This window comes from Sander vitreus, chromosome 20 (genome assembly GCF_031162955.1).
Source record: "Sander vitreus isolate 19-12246 chromosome 20, sanVit1, whole genome shotgun sequence".
In the NCBI taxonomy this organism is placed as follows: Eukaryota; Metazoa; Chordata; class Actinopteri; order Perciformes; family Percidae; genus Sander; species Sander vitreus.
In genome coordinates, this window is record NC_135874.1 from 28,793,075 (window position 1) to 28,815,947 (window position 22,873).

The window sequence follows — 22,873 nt, forward strand, 5'->3', positions numbered from 1 at the left end:
GAAGGTGAAGCTATGTCAGGATGAGAAGGTGAAGCTATGTCAGGATGAAAAGGTGACGCTATGTCAGGATGAAAAGGTGACGCTATGTCAGGATGAGAAGGTGAAGCTACGTCAGGATGAGAAGGTGAAGCTATGTCAGGATGAGAAGGTGAAGCTATGTCAGGAGGAGAAGGTGAAGCTACGTCAGGATGAGAAGGTGAAGCTACGTCAGGATGAGAAGGTGAAGCTATGTCAGCCAGGAGGAGAAGGTGAAGCTATGTCAGCCAGGATGAGAAGGTGAAGCTGTGTCAGGAGGAGAAGGTGAAGCTGTGTCAGCCAGGTGTAGATAGCTGAGATAGGTGCACGTTCACGGCTTTCTTAAATAGACCACGGTATCCATCACAGATGTACTGATGCAGAAATGGAGAAGACGTGTGCGGCATATGTTTAACCCGCTGAGCAGCAGCTGTTAATGGAAAATGACGAGGAGGTGAAACATATAATATGCAAAAAGGGAAATACGGCTGTTGTTATCAGACGGAGAGACATTTTTACAAAGTTTTAATAGCTTGTAATATGCTTGTTATGTGTTGGTTGTATTGCTGTATCTGTTTCTATCTGCTAAATGTGCTGGTTTTACTGTAAAGTGTCTTTGAGGAGCCTGTAAAGCACTATATAAATAAAATGTGTTATTATTTAGCCTACTTTGCCTTAAAAGTGAGCAGAGGGAGTTCATGTTCCTCCATGTTTTACAACCATATGCACCAATCTCTATAAGCTGTGTCTTATTCTAAATATCTCTCTACAATTAATGTTCATACGGAACAAACATGACTGGACAAAAACTAGAGAAAGAAGTAAGTGACTTCAAAACACACTGTAAGCATATCTGTAAAACAATATATATTATTATTATTCATGTTTTTTTCTCACTCCCATCTGGTAAAACACGGACGTTTGGTCAGGTGCCGTTGTCGTCGTTATTGATGCTAAAAGTCTCCGTTAGAGTCCGCTGCACGATGTGGGAGGATCCCCCCCCCGCCTCTCCACGTTGCACGGGGCAAATTCACGGGGAGAGCAGCGGAGGAAAAGCCCATTTCCTCCGCATCGTCCCACTTTGTCTCCTCATTTCTTACCATCCAAACAACTGCAATAGTAGGATTTACATCCAACCTGTGACAGCGAGAGTGACGAGTAATACGTGTTAATAATAAAGCAGAACACATTCAGAAGACAACGGAATAACTGTTAAACACGTTTATTTCGGATCAGAGCAGCAGCTGAGACACGAGACTCCAGGATTAGCCCCGGCCGTTAGAGCCCCGGCCGTTAGCCCCGGCCGTTAGAGCCCCGGCCGTTAGCGCCCCGGCCGTTAGCCCCGGCCGTTAGCCCCGGCCGTTAGCCCCGGCCGTTAGAGCCCCGGCCGTTAGCCCCGGCCGTTAGCCCCGGCCGTTAGAGCCCCGGCCGCTAGCCCCGGCCGTTAGCCCCGGCCGTCAGAGCCCTCGGGCCGTGTAGAGCCCGGCCGTTAGCCCCGGCTGTTAGGGCCCCGGCCGTTAGCCCCCGGCCGTTAGAGCCCCCGGCTGTTAGACCCCGGGCCGTTAGAGCCCCGGCTGTTAGGACCGGCCGTTAGAGCCCCGGCTGTTAGCCCCGGGCCGTTAGAGCCCCGGCCGTTAGAGCCCCCGGCCGTTAGCCCCGGCTGTTAGCCCGGCCGTTAGAGCCCGGCCGTTAGAGCCCCGGCTGTTAGAGCCCCGGCTGTTAGAGCCCCGGCCGTTAGAGCCCCGGCCGTTAGAGCCCCGGCTGTTAGACCAGCCGTTAGCCCCGGCCGTTAGAGCCCCGGCGGTTAGAGCCCCGGCCGTTAGCCCCGGCCGTTAGAGCCCCGGCCGTTAGAGCCCCGGCCGTTAGCCCCGGCCGTTAGAGCCCCGGCCGTTAGAGCCCCGGCCGTTAGAGCCCCGGCGGTTAGAGCCCCGGCCGTTAGAGCCCCGGCCGTTAGAGCCCCGGCCGTTAGAGCCCCGGCCGTTAGAGCCCCGGCCGTTAGAGCCCCGGCTGTTAGACCAGCCGTTAGCCCCGGCCGTTAGCCCCGGCTGTTAGAGCCCCGGCCGTTAGAGCCCGGCCGTTAGCCCCGGCCGTTAGACCGGCCGTTAGCCCCGGCCGTTAGCAGCCCGGCCGTTAGAGCCCCGGCCGTTAGAGCCCCGGCCAATAGCCCCGGCTGTTAGAGCCCCGGCTGTTAGTAGCCCGGCTGTTAGCCCCCCGGCCGTTAGGCCCCCAGCCGTTAGCCCCGGCTGTTAGAGCCCCGGCTGTTAGCCCCGGCTGTTAGCCCTGGCTGTTAGCGCCCCGGCCATTAGCGCCCGGGCGTGTTAGAGCCCCGGCTGTTAGAGCCCCGGCTGTTAGAGCCCCGGCTGTTAGACCGGCCGTTAGCCCCGGCCGTTAGCCCCGGCCGTTAGCCCGGCCGTGTTAGAGCCCCGGCTGTTAGAGCCCCGGCCAATAGCCCCGGCTGTTAGAGCCCCGGCTGTTAGCGCCCGGCTGTTAGCCCCCGGCCGTTAGAGCCCCGGCCGTTAGAGCCCCGGCCAATAGCCCCGGCTGTTAGAGCCCCGGCTGTTAGTAGCCCGGCTGTTAGCCCCCCGGCCGTTAGCCCCCCGGCCGTTAGCCCCCCGGCCGTTAGCCTGCTCTGGAGCAAGCTAGCTGCAAAGAATAAATCTCCATGGTTACTTGGCGGGGTTTAATTCAACCTACTTATCCTGGTTTTGTGCAACAGGCCCCCGGTCCCAGGGTGAAAAAGTTCGAAAACGTCTTTCTTTTGGCTTCGTTTGGATGGCGAATAGGAACACGTCCGTATCAATGATGTCATCGCCACACCCCTCGACCTCTAGCACACGACTTCACTCACTGCGTGAAGCTAAGCGAGCGTAGCCCATCTCAGTGGTCAAACCAGCTCACTTCATCTAGCTAAATAAATGTCTCTGCTCCCTGACACTTCCCTCTGCTCTGCCGGTCCTGGATTCTACACAAGATATGTAGCTAACGTTATGTAGCTAACGTTAAACATCGCTAAAGTAGCTGACCGCTACAGCAGCGACGTAACGTTAACGTTAGCTGCTATGGTTAGCTGTTTATAAAGTGGAAGCTAGCTAGCTAATCTGTCTGCTTATCAACTCCTTGAACGGATTATAGTAACTTTTAGCACGGCTTATTGTAGAAAGACTACTGCAAGAAAAACGTGTAGATTATCAAAAAGACATTTGTTCATTGATGTTTGTTTGACTGCCGACGTTAGCTAGCAGAGCTAACGTTAGCGCACTAACGTTAGCTCTGCTAGCTAGCGCGCTGCAATCGTGTCCGATGGCAGACAGAATTGCAAAATAAAAAGCAATCCAACGGCACGTTATACAATGTAAACAAAGACACGTTTCCTTGCGGAGGCCTTTATAAAATGAGCAGTGCTGAAAGTCATTATAGTCCACGGATGTATTAAGAGAACGTTAGTCTAGCTAGTCATGTTATGAAGTGACGATGCTCTTCTTCTCCGTGTTTTGGTGAATTTCTGAAGCAGAAACAGCGCCGCCTACAGGCCTGGGATATGAAGTTGCGCGATGAGTCATTTACAAATGGTTTCATTTGAACGTAACTATTCTTGAAACGAAACCAGGGAAGACGGGTAAAAAAAAGATCGTTTTGGTACGTGTGGACGTGGCCTTAGTTAATTGAGTTTGTTCTTTGAGTGAGTTACAACGCCGCCTGACACGCACACACACTAAGTTAGTTCTTTGAAGAGGTGTGAAATCAGCAGGGGGTCCTGGGAGAGTCCTCCCTCCCCCTGACAGCTCTCCCCCACCTGCTTTCTCAGCCTCCAAGCAGCAAGTGACAGATCCTGACAGATTAACGGGCATCAAGGGGGGAGCATCCTGCCTTTGATATTTATTACCCCCCTCCTGCCCCCTGTGTGTGAAGGTGCAGGGAATCCTGGGGATATATAATGATATATATTTATATTTAATTAATAATTATATATTATATTACATTACATTATATTATATTATAATAATGGGAGACATAATTTTTCAAAAAAAGAAAAAAAAACATCTCAAAATTGTTGACCAAAACAACAAAACGTCAAAAACGTCGAGAAAAAAACCCTCAAAAAAGGCGATAACATAAAAATTGTCCCAAAATACCAAAAACCAAAATTATTATTATTATTTTATACCAAAAATAAAATCAAAAAGGCATCAAAAACGTCAAATACAAAAAACATCAAAAATAATATTGAAAAAAAAACTCAAAATAAAGTAACAAAGCGCCAAAAACATCGGAAAAAAACTCAAAAAAATGTATAAAAATTGTCCCAAAAAAACCTTGAAGAAGGCGACAACAATGTCAAAACAAAATTATCAAAAAAAACAACAAAAAAACGAGAAATAACTGTCCAAAAATATTCAAAAAAAGTACTTAATTACTATTTTACAGTTTAATTATTGTTACTGTAAATGAAAATAAAGCAAAATATTATTACTAATATTATATTATAGTATTATATCCCCCAGTAAATTACTTGTCAATTGCTGCCAGTTATTCACTCTGAATTGTTGTCTTTTTTAAGAAAAATAAGTCAATATTTTGAAAAAGTTTGTCATTATTGTTGGAAAGGTTCTCATTATAATGACTTACATGATTATTTTTATTTTTTTTATTTATCACATTGGCAAAAATAAATTCCTAAATTGTCCAAAAAGTCAGCAAATACAAACATTAAACAGTTTATATGAGTGAGCCGCAACCTAACCCTCAACCACTGTTTCTATGGCGACAACAGCAGCCACAGAGCCGGGTGCAACCCCACGCAAGGTAACATTAAACAGCGTATTAGTATCTTGGTTACTGGTGTTTATTTTGTCCCAGTTTAATCGCCCAGTGTTCCTGGTTACTGACCTTATAATATGTTAATACTTTTTTATTTAATACTGACTTTTGTGACACTGTAGGAACAGAGACGGAAAGTGGCGGGAACGTGTTGAATGTTTGTTTACAAAGAAGCTCTCGAAAATGGCGTCGGATCAAACCGCTTCAGATTCACAAGGTAAATAGCTAGTTTACTTTGCTGAACTTGTGGAAACGAGGCAGCTTTCTTTGGAGAGGTAAGACATTTGTTTTTAACTTTTCAGGGAGCCAGGCAGGTACGGTTAGTTAGCAGTTAGGATATATTGTAGGATTGTATGCGGAGGGGGGGGATCCAAACCATATGCCATCAACAAAATGTGAAAATGTATATTTGTTTCACTTTTTCACAAACAATTCTCCCCTCACCAAAAATGAATTAGGGTTTTTTGTAATCAGGAAGTTTGACTGGTATATTCGGCACACAACAAATACACCCATAATCTCTTATTTTAATTTAATTGTAACTTTTATCCGTACAACCTAGCTATATACTAACGTCATACACAGCGGAGGTCGGTGAAAGAGAGACACGTTAAAATCTACTTTTTCAGAACAAGGTTTGGTGGGTGAAACAAACGCGTTATCTCACAGTATTCGGGGTATCTTCACATCTTAAACGGCAGATTTTAAACCTATTTTAATGCGATTGTAACTTTTTCTTTCCTCTCATTGTTTATTGTTACACACCAAAAACACCAAGACAAATCCCTTATATGTGTAAGTAACCGTGCTTGGATAGAAACCTGTTTCTGATCCGATATATTATCAGTTATTCCCAACCAGGACTACTAGCTACTGCTGATATATTAATACATATTCCATATTAACATGGTTAGCTGTAACAACAGAACACTATATGTTCAGTTACGTAAGAGTCAAAACTATAAGCAGCACAGAAGTTTAGCTAAAATAAATAATAAATGGTAGAAATAACTAGCTAAAGTAATGGAGAAACTGTTAACGTAGCTTAAAGTAATGGCTTAAAGTAACGTTAATAGATATATGTTTGAAACATTCAGCTTTACTCCAAGTAGTAGTAGCCTAAATAGCTTTTTCGATAAAATAAAAGGACAACATTGCACATTAAGGCCCAAATCTTTTTCTTTATTTTTAAGCTCCTACTACGTGAGCTGTCTCTGTGTAATGTAGAGTTTTTCCAGCATGTCTCTACCACATGTAACGTTAGACAGCCAATCACAGACATCATTAGGTCTTGGTAGAAGCACGCTGCATGCTGATTGGCTCACTAATGCTAATACAATTTACTCCTTAGATATTGAACTTCGAGGCAGACACCAGCAGCAGTGGCAGCAAAAACTGTCCTGTTAGTAGTGTCCTGAGGAGTGTCCTGTGACTCCCATGACTGTCCCGGGACAGTCAGACACTGTCCTGTCCCGAGACAGTCATGGGAGTCACAGGACACTCCTCAGGACACTACTAACAGGACAGTTTTTGGGAGTCACAGGACAGTGTTTGGGAGTCACAGGACAGTGTTTAAGTCACAGGACAGTGTTTGGGAGTCACAGGACAGTGTTTGGGTCACAGGACAGTGTTTGGGAGTCACAGGACAGTGTTTGGGAGTCACAGGACAGTCACAGGACAGTGTTTGAGTCACAGGACAGTGTTTGAGTCACAGGACAGTGTTTGGGTCACAGGACAGTGTTTGAGTCACAGGACAGTGTTTGGGAGTCACAGGACAGTGTTTGGGAGTCACAGGACAGTCACAGGACAGTGTTTGGGAGTCACAGGACACTCCTCAGGACACTACTAACAGGACAGTGTTTGAGTCACAGGACAGTGTTTGAGTCACAGGACAGTGTTTGGAAGTCACAGGACAGTGTTTGGGAGTCACAGGACAGTGTTTGAGTCACAGGACAGTGTTTGAGTCACAGGACAGTGTTTGGGAGTCACAGGACAGTGTTTGGGAGTCACAGGACAGTGTTTGGGAGTCACAGGACAGTCACAGGACAGTGTTTGAGTCACAGGACAGTGTTTGAGTCACAGGACAGTGTTTGAGTCACAGGACAGTCACAGGACAGTGTTTGGGAGTCACAGGACAGTGTTTGAGTCACAGGACAGTGTCTGAATGTATATATATATATATATAATATTTGTTAAGCCTCTGATTCTCCCTGTTCATCAGCGAACATCTGAAGTGCAGAATCACTAGATCAAGTGTCAAAACTCAAGGCCGCATATCAGTTTAGTTTACCTTTTACCTAATACTTTTTTTCCGACGTATGTGTCACTTTCTTTCGCCGTTTTTGTTGCTTTTTTCGACCACTTGGACGCTGTTTTTCTATGATAGCTGAGGAACTTTTTTGCTGACTTTTTTAGGACTGTATGTCGACCAAACTGTACGTGAGAAGACTATACGAGACCTGGAATAATACAGATCATACAGTCATACAGTCCTGGAATTGTTTCTTTAACACAGCATAATAATACGTGATTAATAACTGTATTTCACGTCATCCTAACCTCACCGTTATAGTCGCGTTACGATATTACGTCTCCCACTATGAACCACATACATCATTCATTTGATTGTTGAACCTCTGAGGGGAACCTTTAACACAGATTTATATTCTTATTGTGTAATGTCGACTGACATTTTCAGAAATACAGTCATGGACATTTGCCGAAAAGTCATGAAAAGTATTGGTTAAAATGCGTATGATCCCTGGTCATAGATATTTGACTTTTTGGATTAAATAAAAGCATGTCAGTAAGCTCTACATGTCTGGCTCTTGATGTGATTCTCATTTTCCAGTGTGGCCCTCTGGGAAATTGAGTTTGACGTAGAGCTGGGCAATATATGGATATTATATCGTGATATGAGACTAGCTATCGTCTTAGATTCTGGATATCGTGATATCATAATAAGACATTAGTGTGTTCTCCTGGTTGTAAAGGCTGTATTACAGTAAAGTGATGTCATTGTCTGAGCTCACCAGACTGTTGTAGCTGTTCTATTATTTACCTTTACCCACTTAGTCATTATATCCACATTACTGATGATTATGTATCACAGATCTCATTGTGTAGATGTTTTGTGAAAGCATCAATAGTCAACCCTATAATATTGTTGCTGTATCGATATCGAGGTATTTGGTCAAAAAAATATGGTGATATTTGATTTTCTCCATATGGCCCAGGCCTAGTTTGACCCCTCTGATCTAGATCCTGCAGATGGTGAAATGGATTCAGGCTGTGGCTCTGAAGTCTCCGGTTCAGACTCCATCAGCATGCAGCGATCTCAGCGCCTCTACCAGCAGTCTCTGACTGAAGCTGCAGCCTGCCTCAGTTTCTCCCCGGACACGGGCAGTGTCTCTTTCAACCAGTCCGACTTCCAGCACTTATTCAGGCTCAGCGGAGCCCTGAAACCGTCCGCCAAGGGGAAGACACAGGAGGGGAAATGTTGTAGACCGGCCCAGAGGCCTCCAGAGCGATGCAGGGGTCTACAGAAATCTGAGGAACAGACACCAGTTCAGCTGCAGATGGCACAGTCCTGCAACAGAACCAGGCAGACAGCTGGACACTGTCCAAAGAGGGCTTCAGGCTTACCCAGACCAGTCCAACAGGACCAGATGATCTTGCAAAAGTCATCAAAGTACCACAAAGACATGCAGAGGTGGTCCTCCAGAGCCCCACAGAGGGGGACTGGCCCGGACAACAGTAAGTTAGGCAGCAGTGGTCTTTCTATAAGTTTATTAAAGTCCCAGTGTGTAACGTGTTTAGATGTTCATTATCAATATCTGTGTTGCTCGTTCTCAAACGTGTCCTTTTTCATGAATGTTTACCTCCACCAGCAATTCAGAGGATTCCTATCGGCTTGACATTTAACATTTACGTTTGCATGAACTGGGGGAGACGCTCCATATTCATGCTGCATCTAGAAATATGTTAGCTGGTAAGAGACATACAGGACATACTGCTCCCTGTGTGTGTGTGTGTGTGTGTGTGTGTGTGTGTGTGTGTGTGTGTGTGTGTGTGTGTGTGTGTGTGTGTGTGTGTGTGTGTGTGTGTGTGTGTGTGTGTGTGTGTGTGTTGCTAATGCTGCTAACGGGTATCGTAGCTTCCCGGCCCCGGCAGGTTTGAAGAAGGAAACATGGAGGACCAACACGTATTCAGAACCCAAATGTCAGGAACAGGAGTCTTCTTTTTGATGCGTGAAGGCTACCGGAGCTGTAATACGTACTTTGAACTGCGTGGAGCGAGAGAGTTGATGATATATGATCTCAACGCTAGACGGGAGAAACTCACACACACTGGACCTTTTAAAGAGCCCATATTATGATAAAAATCTCTTTTTCTGGGATTTGGGGAGTTATTTAGTGTCTCTGGTGCGTTGATAACCCTCCATGCTGTTCTGAGTGAGATACGGTTTCTGAATGTGTCCTGTCTTCAGTCTCTGGGTCAGCTGGTCAACATCTGCACGGCTTTCTACGTCACTAGCTGAGACGAGGGGGCTAGGGGGCTAACCGTTAGCATGCTAGCTCGTTCTCAATGGCAAAACACTGCTACAACACACACTAGTTCACCATAATCTCCAAAAGAACTACTTCCATGTCCCTGTTCTGCAGGTATTCACACAAAGGTGGAAGTGTTCCCTCGTTTAGAAGAAGTCCCCCAGCTAATCCTGCCTTGTACTACTGAAGTTGGAGAAACAGCTAGCTAGCTCATGTAGTCCTCACCTAGCTACTGAGCATGTAGTCCTTACCTAGCTACTGAGCATGTAGTCCTTACCTAGCTACTGAGCATGTAGTCCTCACCTAGCTACTGAGCGTGTAGTCCTTACCTAGCTACTGAGCGTGTAGTCCTTACCTAGCTACTGAGCGTGTAGTCCTTACCTAGCTACTGAGCGTGTAGTCCTCACCTAGCTACTGAGCACGTAGTCCTCACCTAGCTACTGAGCGTGTAGTCCTTACCTAGCTACTGAGCGTGTAGTCCTTACCTAGCTACTGAGCGTGTAGTCCTTACCTAGCTACTGAGCATGTAGTCCTTACCTAGCTACTGAGCATGTAGTCCTTATCTAGCTACTGAGCGTGTAGTCCTTACCTAGCTACTGAGCCTGTGCGACTGCCAACAAAGATGTTCCAGCAGTGAGAGGTCTCACTCTGTAGCTGAAACAGAGACCTGAACACAGGGTGAAAAGAGGAGCTGCTGCAACGTGCAGTACAATTAAAATATGGTGTTTTTTCACCTATTCTGGTACAATCTCAAAATACAATTATGAACCTGGAAATGAGCATAATATGAGCACTTTAAATAAAAAGGATGTTAACTTTTAGCTGCTGTTTAACCACAACAACGGTTTCCACAGAGAGCCTGAAGACAGACCGGGCTGATCCTGTAGACCCCGTCCAGACTGAAGTCCTCCCCATCTGCAGCAGACCAACGTCTCCACAGTCAGGTAGAAAACTGCACAAAGTTCTGTGTGACAGCAACACGTTCTCACACTCATCTGGTAAAATATGGACGCTTGGTCAGGTGCCTTTGTCGTTCTTACTGGCGCTAAAAGTCTCCTTTAGCGCTACAAGTAAACGCGCTTGGTCGGGACTATTGACGTCCCTTTAGCGCTATAAGTAAACGTGCTTGGTCGGGACTATTGACGTCCCTTTAGAGCTATAAGTAGCACGCTTGGTCGGGACTATTGACGTCCCTTTAGCGCTATAAAGTAGCGCTTGGTGGGACTATTGACGTCCCTTTAGCGCTATAAGTAACAGCGAGTCGGGACTATTGGCGTCCCTTTAGCGCTATAAGTAAAGCAGCTTGGTCGGGGACTATTGACGTCCCTTTAGCGCTATAAGTAAACGCGCTTGGTCGGGACTATTGACGTCCCTTTAGAGCTACAAGTAAACGCGCTTGGTCGGGACTATTGACGTCCCTTTAGCGCTATAAGTAAACGTGCTTGGTCGGGACTATTGACGTCCCTTTAGAGCTATAAGTAAACGTGCTTGGTCGGGACTATTGACGTCCCTTTAGCGCTACAAGTAAACGTGCTTGGTCGGGACTATTGACGTCCCTTTAGAGCTATAAGTAAACGTGCTTGGTCGGGACTATTGTCGTCCCTTTAGCGCTACAAGTAAACGTGCTTGGTCGGGACTATTGACGTCCCTTTAGAGCTATAAGTAAACGTGCTTGGTCGGGACTATTGACGTCCCTTTAGAGCTATAAGTAAACGTGCTTGGTCGGGACTATTGACGTCCCTTTAGCGCTATAAGTAAACGTGCTTGGTCGGGACTATTGACGTCCCTTTAGCGCTATAAGTAAACGTGCTTGGTCGGGACTATTGACGTCCCTTTAGCGCTTTAAGTAAACACGCTTGGTCGGGACTATTGACGTCCCTTTAGCGCTACAAGTAAACGTGCTTGGTCGGGACTATTGACGTCCCTTTAGCGCTATAAGTAAACGCGCTTGGTCGGGACTATTGCCGTCCCTTTAGAGCTATAAGTAAACGTGCTTGGTCGGGACTATTGACGTCCCTTTAGCGCTATAAGTAAACGTGCTTGGTCGGGACTATTGACGTCCCCTTTAGAGCTATAAGTAAAGCGTGCTTGGTCGGGGACTATTGACGTCCCTTTAGAGCTATAAGTAACGTGCTTGAGTCGGGACTATTGACATCCCCTTAGCTCTATAAGTGGCGTGAGTCGGGACTATTGCCGTCCCTTTAGCGCTATAAGTAAAGCGTGCTTGGTCGGGACTATTGCCGTCCTTTAGAGCTATAAGTAAACGTGCTTGGTCGGGACTATTGACGTCCCTTTAGCGCTATAAGTAAACGTGCTTGGTCGGGACTATTGACGTCCCTTTAGCGCTATAAGTAAACATGCTTGGTCGGGACTATTGACGTCCCTTTAGCTCTATAAGTAAACGCGCTTGGTCGCGACTATTGCCGTCCCTTTTGACGCAGTTATGTTAAGGAAAGGGTCGTTGGTGGGCGTACGGTTCTGTGACACGCGGGAGGAAAGAAAAAAGCGACTGTGACAAGCGGGACGTGAACCCCGCTCTCCTGGGTGAAAGTCCTGTGTATACGGTAAATCTTAAAAGAAGAATATGTTTTTAAACGAAAGTTTGACTCGGGTACATTCACAGAAAGACCCTAGGTTGCATTTTGGCTGCGTTATAACCAGAGCTTGTTCGCCTGCTGTCCCTGTGTGTTTCACATTGAGCAGGTGTAGATCCTGACAGCTGGTTGGCAGTGCAGAGTTCAGCTCTGGACGGAGACTACAGTCACAGCGTTATCCGGAGACTCGTAGCTCAACTCTTCCTCTGCCAGGACGAGCAGCCCGACAGCGAGGAACAACCCGACGACAGCCAGCTGGTTGTTCCACTGCTGAGCTTCATCAGCAGCCAGACGGTCAGAGCCTCTGTCTGTCTGTCTGCCTCTCTGTCTGTCTGCCTCTCTGTCTGTCTGCCTCTCTGTCTGTCTGTGTCTGTCTGTCCATTCGTCCATCTTGTCTGTCTGTCCCTCTCTCTCGCTCTCTGTCTGTCTCTCTCTCTGTCTGTCTGTTTGTCTGTGTCTGTCTGCCTGTCTGTCTGTCCATTCGTCCATCTTGTCTGTCTGTCCCCCTCTCTCTCTCTGTCTATCACTGGTTCTCAAGCTTCTTTCACTAATGTTTCCCCCCCATTGAACAGTGTTCTTTAAGCCATGTACCCCCTGACCAGCGTGAATACTTTTTGGTAGAAAAAATAAGTCTCTATAAAGAGGAAGAATACAGAGATGTCAGAGATAGATTTACTAAACTACAGCCTTAGACCTGGAAAACATTTAGATGCTGATGAAGAAAGGAGACAAAAACTTGGAAAAAGACAGTAGAAAACCACCTGCAGTCCTCCAGAGTACCCCTAGGGGAACACGTACCCCCTGCAGTCCTCCAGAGTACCCTTAGGGGGACACGTACCCCCTGCAGTCCTCCAGAGTACCCTTAGGGGGACACGTACCCCCTGCAGTCCTCCAGAGTACCCCTAGGGGGACACGTACCCCCTGCAGTCCTCCAGAGTACAACTAGGGGGACACGTACCCCCATTTGATAAAAACACTGCTCTAATGTGACCATAGACAGTATATATAATGGACCATCAGACCCCGTGTCTCTGGACGGAGACCAGTGACGTCTCTTTCCCGCTGATGGCTGAGCGTTACTGAGCAGCCTCCAACTGAGCTTGAAGACGTAGATGTGACGTGAGCAACCTGTCTGAAAGTTGGAAGTCTTCTGGTAGCTGTGCCAAGAGAAATCTCAATCATTCCCAATCTAGCAGAGACGGAGAGCGTAGGTATATGTAAGGAGATAACATAGACACAGGCTCATTATTGATCACTAAAATGATAGTTAACATTAGTCATTACACTTAAACAGCTGATGGAAGTCCAAACTGCCTGAGAGCTTCTCCTGTACTATACGGTAACTCCTCTACTATGAGACAGGAAGTCTCGTGGTTATGACCCAATCGTTAGCCTATTGTTATAAAAACGTCTGCTACGGAGCCATAACGTGAGCTACAAGGTAATGGAGCCTTTTATACATTGTCGTGTTTCTTTAGAAATAAACAACGGACAAATAGAGTCTTTAAACTCTTCAGATGTAAAGGTATTCTCTGTCAAAGTGACGTCAGAATGAATGGCAGTCAATGGGATGCTAACGGGATGCTAACGGGAGGTGATGGCTTGGTAGCATCAAAATGGTGCCATAGGAGCTACGCGTTGTGGACAGAGGCTTACCTCCTTGAATGTGACGCCTCTATAACCCGTCTCCATCCTGGTTTCCTCCTGCAGACTCTTGTGCGCTCGCTGCTGGCTGAGCGGCTCAACAGCTCTGATTGGAGGGACAGAGTGATATCCTGTAGCACACTCCGCAGCCTCAAAGGACCCCTTAACAAGGTAAAGACACCAGGCTGTCCCTGGCTCCAGTCAAAGGGTAACTTCTGTGTTTTTCAACCTGGATCCTATTTTTGAGTGACTAATGTGAACAAAAATCTTTTAAATGGGTCCAGTATTGAGCGAGAACGCTGTAACCAGGCAGTGAACCGGGCCGCAATGTTACCCTACAGGACTAATGTTCAGCAGCAGTTAGTAACAAGCTGTAATGTTACCCTACAGGACTAATGTTCAGCAGCAGTTAGAGTCACTAAAAGGTCTGTTGTTGCTGCTGACAGACTCAGATTATTATTCTAAGTGTCTGACAACATTATGGGATGGATCCCTACAGAGAGAGACCTTTTAGTTAAAGAGTAAGATCCTTTTAGTTTAACATGAAACAGCCCCGAAATCACCATCACCAAACCTACCAGACTCCATGTAAATAATCAGGACTTTTAGCGTGTATAGAGCCAGCATATCTCCACCAGACTCCATGTAAATAATCAGGACTTTTAGCGTGTATAGAGCCAGCATATCTCCACCAGACTCCATGTAAATAATCAGGACTTTTAGCGTGTATAGAGCCAGCATATTTCCACATGTAAATGGGTGAATTAAGGGTTTATTTCAACCAAACCAGAGTGGTGATTGTTGGAACAGTGGAAAGATGAACCAAGACAGCTTTTGATAGTTTTATTTAGTTTCTGTCCACTTTGAATGAAGTGTGTTTTACAATGGTTAAAGTCCTGATTATTTACATGGAGTCTGGTGGGTTTGGTGATGGTGATTTCGGGGCTGTTTCATGTTAAACTAAAAGGATCTTACTCTTTAACTAAAAGGTCTATCTCTGTAGGGATCCTTTCATAATGTTGTCAGACACTTAGAATAATAATCTGAGTCGGTCAGCAGCAACAACAGACCTTTTAGTGACTCTAACTGCTGCTGAACATTAGTCCTGTAGGGTAACATTACAGCTTGTTACTAACTGCTGCTGAACATTAGTCCTGTAGGGTAACATTACAGCTTGTTACTAACTGCTGCTGAACATTAGTCCTGTAGGGTAACATTACAGCTTGGTTCTTGTTTAATACTGGACCAGTTTCAGAGATTGTTGTTCCCATCGTCACATAAACATGGGAAAATAGGGTCCAGGTTATAAAAAAACCCAAAGTTAGCGTTTGACTCAGTGTCACGGTTGTGTTTCAGGATGTGGTGCAGAAGCTGAGCGACCTGATGTGTAACGACCACAGCGACACAGTCCGCCTCGCTGCTGCCGAGACGCTCATGAAGCTGGGGAAGACGCACCAAGTCCACACTGAGCTCAGGTGCTGCAGGAAACTACAGTTAGCACTACATGCTAACTACTGTAAAGGAGGCAGCTTCTGCTGTGATTAGTTTTATTTTACACACAATCTTATTTCATCTAATATATTATCTTATTTAGTATTTCTAGTATATTTCTGTATGTGTGTATGTCTCTGTAACGTGCTGCTGTAACAGTCATTTATCTATCTACATATCTACCCACCTTCCTACCTTCATATGTATCTGTCTGTTTGTCTGTCTGTCTGTCTATCCATCTACCCACCTTCCTATCTATCTATCTATCTGTCTACCCATCTTCCTGTCTGTCTGTCTGTCTGTCTATCCATCTACCTACCTACCTCCCTGTCTACCTCCCTACCTACCTATCTACCTCCCTACCTCCTTACCTACCTCCTTACCTACCTCCCTACCTCCTTACCTACCTATCTGCCTCCCTACCTCCTTACCTACCTACATACATACCTATCTACCTACCCACCTCCTTACCTACCTACCTACCTCCTTACCTACCTACATACATACCTATCTACCTCCCTACCTCCCAACCTCCTTACCTCCCTACCTCCCTACCTATCTACCCACCTACCTACCTACCTAGGTTAAAGTTTGAGGAGGGGCAGGGTCTCCAGGGCCGGATGGAGGCTCTGGATCTAATCGGCCATCTGAAGTTAACGACAGCGATGCTGCTGGAGCCGCTCGTCAGCTGCCTCGGTGATGAGTTCACTGCCGTCCGGAAACAAGCCTGTCTGACGGCTGCTTCTCTGCTGCTGAAGGACGACACGGTAAGAGAGGAGCAGGATATTTATTGGGTTACGTATAAGGTCCGTAGAGAAGGGCTGCAGCTACTGATTAGTTTTCACGGTGTATTAATGTGTGGATTATGTTCAGGATGAATGGATTAGTTGTTGGGTCTCTAAAATGTGGATCAGAGTTTCCCAAAACGCCCAAGATGAAGTCATTAAATGTCTTGTTTTGTCCACAACTCAAAGATCTTCAGTTTCCTGTCTCAGAGGAGAGAAGACACTAGAACAGATTCACATTTAACAAGCTGACATCACACAAGTTTACCTGTTTTTTTCATTAATGATATATATGATTGTCAAAATAGTTGGCGATTAATCTAACATTACATTATTGGGGTTGGGGTATAGGGTTTGACCATGTCCTGCATGGAGCCGTTTTATGCAAGGACTAGTGTCTTGAAGCAGATGACAACAAATGGATTCATCTTTTACATGTAATATAGCTGAGGCTTACAATGTCTATATATATATATATATATATATATATATATATATATATATATATATATATATATATATATAGGGGTTAAGTGTCTTGCTCAAGGACACATTGGTTGATGTATCGCTGTGGGAATCGAACCCAGGTCTCCCACACCAAAGGCATGTGTCATATCCACTGCGCCTTCACCGCCCATCTTGCAGCTGTACTGTAGTTTGTTGTGAGAATGAAGGTGTTTTCTGGCTGACAGGTAGTGAGGCGTCTGCTGCAGGTGGTGGAGAACGACACAGCTCGAGATGTTCGACTGTCGGCCATCAGAGGTGAATATTCTGTCAAATACAACACAAATGCAAAGAAGTTACAAAACATATAGTCTTCTTTATTTCACAGTTTCTTAAAGGCTTCAAATGAGAATGAGGGAACGAGAGGGGGAAACACCAGAGCAGGAGGAATGAGAGGGGGAAACACCAGAGCAGGGGGAACGAGAGGAGGAAACACCAGAGCAGGGGGAACGAGAGGAGGAAACACCAGAGCAGGGGGAATGAGAGGGGGGAAACGCCAGAGCAGGGGGGAATGAGAGGGGGGGAAACACCAGAGCAGGGGGAATGAGAGGGGGGAAACGCCAGAGCAGGGGGAATGAGAGGAGAGAGGGAAACACCAGAGCAGGGGGAATGAGGGGGAAACACCAGAGCAGGGGGGAATGAGAGGGGGAAACACCAGAGCAGGGGGAATGAGAGGGGGGAAACACCAGAGCAGGGGGGAATGAGAGGAGGGAAACACCAGAGCAGGGGGGAACGAGAGGGGGGAAACACCAGAGCAGGGAGGGGAATGAGAGGGGGAAACACCAGAGCAGGGGGAACGAGAGGGGGAAACACCAGAGCAGGGGGGAATGAGAGGGGGGGAAACACCAGAGCAGGGGGGAATGAGAGGGGGAAACACCAGAGCAGGGGGGAATGAGAGGGGGAAACACCAGAGCAGGGGGAACGAGAGGGGGAAACGCCAGAGCAGGGGGGAATGAGAGGGGGGAAACACCAGAGCAGGGGGGAACGAGAGGGGGGGAAACGCCAGAGCAGGGGGAATGAGAGGGAGGAAACACCAGAGCAGGGGGAATGAGAGGGGGGAAACACCAGAGCAGGGGGAATGAGAGGGGGAAACACCAGAGCAGGGGGGAATGAGAGGGGGAAACACCAGAGCAGGGGGGAACGAGAGGGGGGAAACACCAGAGCAGGGGGGAACGAGAGGGGGGAAACGCCAGAGCAGGGGGGAACGAGAGGGGGGAAACACCAGAGCAGGGGGGAATGAGAGGGGGAAACGCCAGAGCAGGGGGGAATGAGAGGGGGGAAACGCCAGAGCAGGGGGGAATGAGAGGGGGAAACACCAGAGCAGGGAGGGAATGAGAGGGGGGAAACACCAGAGCAGGGGGAACGAGAGGGGGAAACACCAGAGCAGGGGGAACGAGAGGGGGGAAACACCAGAGCAGGGGGAACGAGAGGGGGGAAACACCAGAGCAGGGGGAATGAGAGGGGGGAAACACCAGAGCAGGGGGGAACGAGAGGGGGGAAACGCCAGAGCAGGGGGGAACGAGAGGGGGGGAAACGCCAGAGCAGGGGGGAACGAGAGGGGGGAACACCAGAGCAGGGGGGAACGAGAGGGGGGGAAACGCCAGAGCAGGGGGAACGAGAGGGGGGAACGCCAGAGCAGGGGGAACGAGAGGGGGGGGACACCAGAGCAGGGGGAACGAGAGGGGGGGAACGCCAGAGCAGGGGGAACGAGAGGGGGGGAACGCCAGAGCAGGGGGAACGAGAGGGGGGGGACACCAGAGCAGGGGGAATGAGAAGGGGGACATAACAGAAGATATTCCTTTAAACCAAAACGTAGCAGTGTAAATGCAGCCTGAGAAAGGTTACAATCAGCAAACCAATATCCTTGCAAACTACTCCGGTGTTTCCGAGCCCCTAAAACAGACATTTGGAAACACTGCTGCCCTCGTTTTGGTTTGAAAACTGCGGGGCAGCTTTGTAGTCTGGACGGACACAAACGGAGACCGTTGGAAACCAAGGCGCACGCCAGTCAGTCTTATCGGTTAGGTTTCTTAAGGCGCTGACACACCAACCTGATAATCGTCCGTCTGACCTTTTGTTGATGTGAAATGAAGACAGATTCAGCAGCTGCACGGCCTGTTTCTCTCTTCACATGTTTCCAGAAACACGTTACGGTGAACTATTTTAGGACAATATGAGATCGTGTTCTGAACGAGACGCCATGATGGTCTGGCTTTGAATTCCCGGAGAAACCAGACCCACGACAATACAGATTAGCGCCGCCTGCTGTTATGGAGACGTATTGCGTCTCGTCACTAATACACCACTGGTGTGTGTGTGTGTGTGTGTGTGTGTGTGTATTGTGTTAAATGATGTGGAAAAGCAAATATGCTCTGGGAACAAAAACACACACTGGGGGAATACGTTATGTTTTGGAAAAGTTTTAAGATTTCCCTGTGGGACACACACACACACACACACACACACACACACACTCTGAAGCCTGTAGGAGGTTTAACTGTGACTATGACTTCAGCAGATTTAAGGACTAAGAGACAAGTGTGTGTGTGTCTGTGTCTCTGTGTGTGTGTGTGTGTGTGTGCTTTTCCATCACGTGGTACCTGCTCGACTCACCTCGACTCTACTCACCTTTTTTGGTTTTCCATTACGAAAAACAGTCCCTGGTACCTGCTAACAGGTACTTTATTTAGTACCACCTCAGTCGAGGTTCCCAGCGAGCTGAGGCGATACCAAAAGGTGACGTGAAAGCGACAGACGGGGGCGTCCTGAACAAACCTAAATAGTTCAGCCAGCTGTGTTTATTAACTGCTGCCTCCAGCTTCATTTGAAACTAAATGTGTCTTCTGGCAACAACAACACACCTTCCACGTTCTGTGTGTGTGTGTGTGTGTGTGTGTGTGTGTCGCGTTAGGTCACGGCAGTTTACTGCGGCGCCGCTATGACAATCAGCCACGCCCAGCCCTAGTGTGTTGTGCTAATAGAATCTCAGCTGATAAGCCTGTTGTTGTTGTTGTGGTTGCAGCAGTGGATGTGTTGGGTTTGTCCTCCCTGGACGTGCAGGAGATGCTGCTGCGCTGTGTGGAGACTGAGGAGGAGGCTGAGCTGCGTCTGGCTGCCTGCCGCCTGCTGCTCGGCGCCGGCGTGCCCTCCGCCCAGCTGCGGGACTTCCTGCTGCGGCGCATCAACGTAGAGTCTGACGGGCTGGTCCGCAGGTAAACACACATATATAACCAAACACATATATAACCAAACACATATATAACCAAACACACATATATAACCAAACACACATATATAACCAAACACACATATATAACCAAACACACACATATATAACCAAACATATATAACCAAACACACATATATATATATAACCAAACATATATAACCAAACACACATATATAACCAAACACACATATATAACCAAACATATATAACCAAACACACATATATAACCAAACACATATATAACCAAACACACATATATATTACCAAACATATATAACCAAACACACATATATAACCAAACACACATAAAAACAAACATATAACCAAACACACATATATAACCAAACACACATATATAACAAACATATATAACCAAACACACATATAATAAACAAACATATATAACCAAACACACATATATAACCAAACACACATATATAACCAAACATATATAACCAAACACACATATAAAACCAAACACACATATATAACCAAACACACATATATAACCAAACATATATAACCAAACACACATATATATATATATACATATATATACCAAACATATATAACTAAACATATATATATAACCAAACATATATATAACCAAACACACATATATATATATATATATATATATATATATATACAAAATATATCAAATATATATATATAACCAATATATAACCAAACATATATGTTAAATACTTGGGGATTGACAACAATTTTTTAAAGTTTGTCGCGTTTGTTTTTACATTTTGGACGTTTTTCCGACGTTTTTGTATTATTTTTTTTTTCTCATTGTCTTTAACTTCGTCATTCAGACCGCCGGCCGGCGCCCTGAGCGTTTCCGTATCCTGCCTATAATACGGCGGGCCAGCCCTGTTGTATAACCAGATAATGAGATCATATTAATATATTGATATGCTGTGTTCAGGACGATGAAGGAAATGCTGCGTCTGTGTGACGACGGCCGGCGGGAGGATCTCTGCTCAACGCACCCAGTCAGCCTGCAGGTACAGACGCATTAAACGCTGCCTCTGGTCCACGGGTTCTGCTGCTGCTTTTCAACATTTCTGTCACTTTTTTCGAGGGTTTTGTTACTTTTATGAAGTTCTTTGTTGTTTGGTCAATATTTCTGTAATTTTTTTTAGATTTTTTTTCGTTGCTTTTTTTTTATTTATTTATTTTTTACATTTTTTTTTTACATTTTTTAAAGATTTTTGTGGCTCATTAAGAATGTTTTTTTTTTTTAAGTATTTGTAATTATTTGTTGCTTTTTTTTAACTATTTCGCCTTTTTTTTTGTTTTTCTGATGCTTTTTTCAACATTTCTGTCACTTCTTTCGAGGGTTTTGTCACTTTTATGAAGTTCTTTGTTTGGTTAATATTTCTGTAATTTTTTGACATTTTTGTCAAATCTTTTGAGGTTTTTGTTCCATATTTAGATTAATTTCCCTTTTTCCCGATGTTTCTGTAAATCTTTGAGGTTTCTGTCGCTTTTTCAACATTTCCGTATATTTCTTTGAGGTATTTGTGGCTCATTAAGAATGTTTTTTCAAGCATTTGTAATTGTTTGTTGCTTTTCTCAACTTTATTTCCCTTTTTTTTAAGGTTTTTGTCATTTTGTGAGTTTTTCTGTTGCTTTTTTTCAACATTTTTGTCACTTTTTTGAGGTTTGTGTATTTTTCGTTAGGTGTTTGTGACTCAGTCTGAATGTTGTTGGTTGTTGTGGCTGCAGGTAAAGCGTCTGTGTGAGCGGAGAGTGATCACGGAGAAGCTGCTGCTGCTGGAGAAGCTGCAGGCCAGAGGAACGCGGCGTCTCGGCCGTGGCACGTTGGCGCGGCTGCTGAGTCAGCAATACAAGATGGGTTACCACGAAACAGCTGATCGGGATAAATAAAGGTTCAGTTTCCTCCACGCTAGCTCTGTTCTCTCTGGTCACTTAAAACAACACATCTGTTTCAGTTTAGACAGTTAGCTCTCGTTATCTTCCATGACATGTCTTCTTGAGACGAGGGGAAAGAAAACAATTATTTTACTACAATTTGTCTATTTGTGTACTTTTTAAATCAGGAATATCAAAATATTCCGACTTTTGGGCGCCTGGGTAGCTCACATCTAGTGATCTACTAAAATGTTCTGACTTTTTATATCAAAATATTAATCTGACTTTTTATAGCAAAATATTCAGGTGTGTTCAGGTGCATTCTGGGCGTGCTGGTCTTACAGGGAGGTGTGTTCAGGTGCATTCTGGGCGTGCTGGTCTTACAGGGAGGTGTGTTCAGGTGCATTCTGGGCGTGCTGGTCTTACAGGGAGGTGTGTTCAGGTGCATTCTGGGCGTGCTGGTCTTACAGGGAGGTGTGTTCAGGTTCATTCTGGGAGTATTGCTATCTTGAGGCAGTGGGAAGTGATGGCACCATTGACCAACAAAAACCTGGTCTAAAGTCAATAACGCAGCATTTCAGCTGTTTGGGAAAGGTTCATTGACGGTTCATTTCCAAAGGGGCGTCACCAACGGACGCCGCTCAAATGCCTCTGGGCGCCATTGGATAGTCCTTCAACCAATCAGAGCAACGATCTGGGTGACGCTGCTCTTCGGTAGCCGTCATGTTGAATGTAAACAAAAAGCTGCTCGCCGTCGCTGAGCTATCGTCGTCGCGTAAAGCCCGCCTCAACAGTTGCGATTGGTGTAAAGCCCGCCTCAACGGTTGTGATTGGTGTAGAGCCTGCCTCAACGGTTGTGATTGGTGTAAAGCCCGCCTCAACGGTTGTGATTGGTGTAGAGCCCGCCTCAATGGTTGTGATTGGTGTAAAGCCCGCCTCAATGGTTGTGATTGGTGTAGAGCCCGCCTCAACGGCTGTGATTGGTGTAGAGCCCGCCTCAATGGTTGTGATTGGTGTAAAGCCCGCCTCAACGGCTGCAATTGGTGTAAAGACCAGTCCTACTGATCAGTCCGACTGCCTTTTCTGCCGACGGTCGGCCGTCTGGTTGGTGTGTAATCGGCATTAAACTAAATACAGCCTGTCACTAAATCATTTTTCATGATAAAACAGGTCAACATGTGTGATGTCAGCTTCAGGGTTCATACGTAATATAATACACGTACATAAAGTATTGGTTAAAAGGTGTATGAACTCTGCAGCTTGTTAAATGTGAATATGTTCTAGTTTCTTCTCTCTGGGACAGTAAACTGAAGATCTTTGAGTTGTGGACAAAACAAGACATTTGAGGACGTCATG

At 46.1% G+C, this 22,873-nt stretch overlaps 1 protein-coding gene across 3 annotated transcripts in view; it reads left to right on the forward strand.

Annotated features, from left to right (window-relative positions):
• Positions 1–4,637: 4,637 nt before the first annotated feature.
• The window catches only part of heatr4 (HEAT repeat containing 4), a 19,295-nt gene continuing 1,059 nt past the window's right edge, over positions 4,638–22,873 (forward strand). Inside the window, exons 1-12 of one of the 3 annotated variants that reach the window (XM_078278080.1) lie at positions 4,638–4,818; positions 4,956–5,050; positions 8,095–8,589; positions 10,238–10,327; positions 12,087–12,271; positions 13,688–13,792; positions 14,978–15,096; positions 15,696–15,879; positions 16,590–16,659; positions 19,424–19,613; positions 20,568–20,646; positions 21,371–21,534. In XM_078278080.1, the coding sequence (XP_078134206.1) occupies positions 4,736–4,818; positions 4,956–5,050; positions 8,095–8,589; positions 10,238–10,327; positions 12,087–12,271; positions 13,688–13,792; positions 14,978–15,096; positions 15,696–15,879; positions 16,590–16,659; positions 19,424–19,613; positions 20,568–20,646; positions 21,371–21,532 (1,857 nt within the window). In that variant the 5' untranslated portion in view covers positions 4,638–4,735 and the 3' untranslated portion in view covers positions 21,533–21,534. Of the gene's footprint in view, positions 4,819–4,955; positions 5,109–8,069; positions 8,590–10,237; positions 10,328–12,086; positions 12,272–13,687; positions 13,793–14,977; positions 15,097–15,695; positions 15,880–16,589; positions 16,660–19,423; positions 19,614–20,567; positions 20,647–21,370; positions 21,535–22,873 lie in introns of those variants that run through there. The other 2 variants (XM_078278081.1, XM_078278082.1) reach the window with 2 other exon arrangements.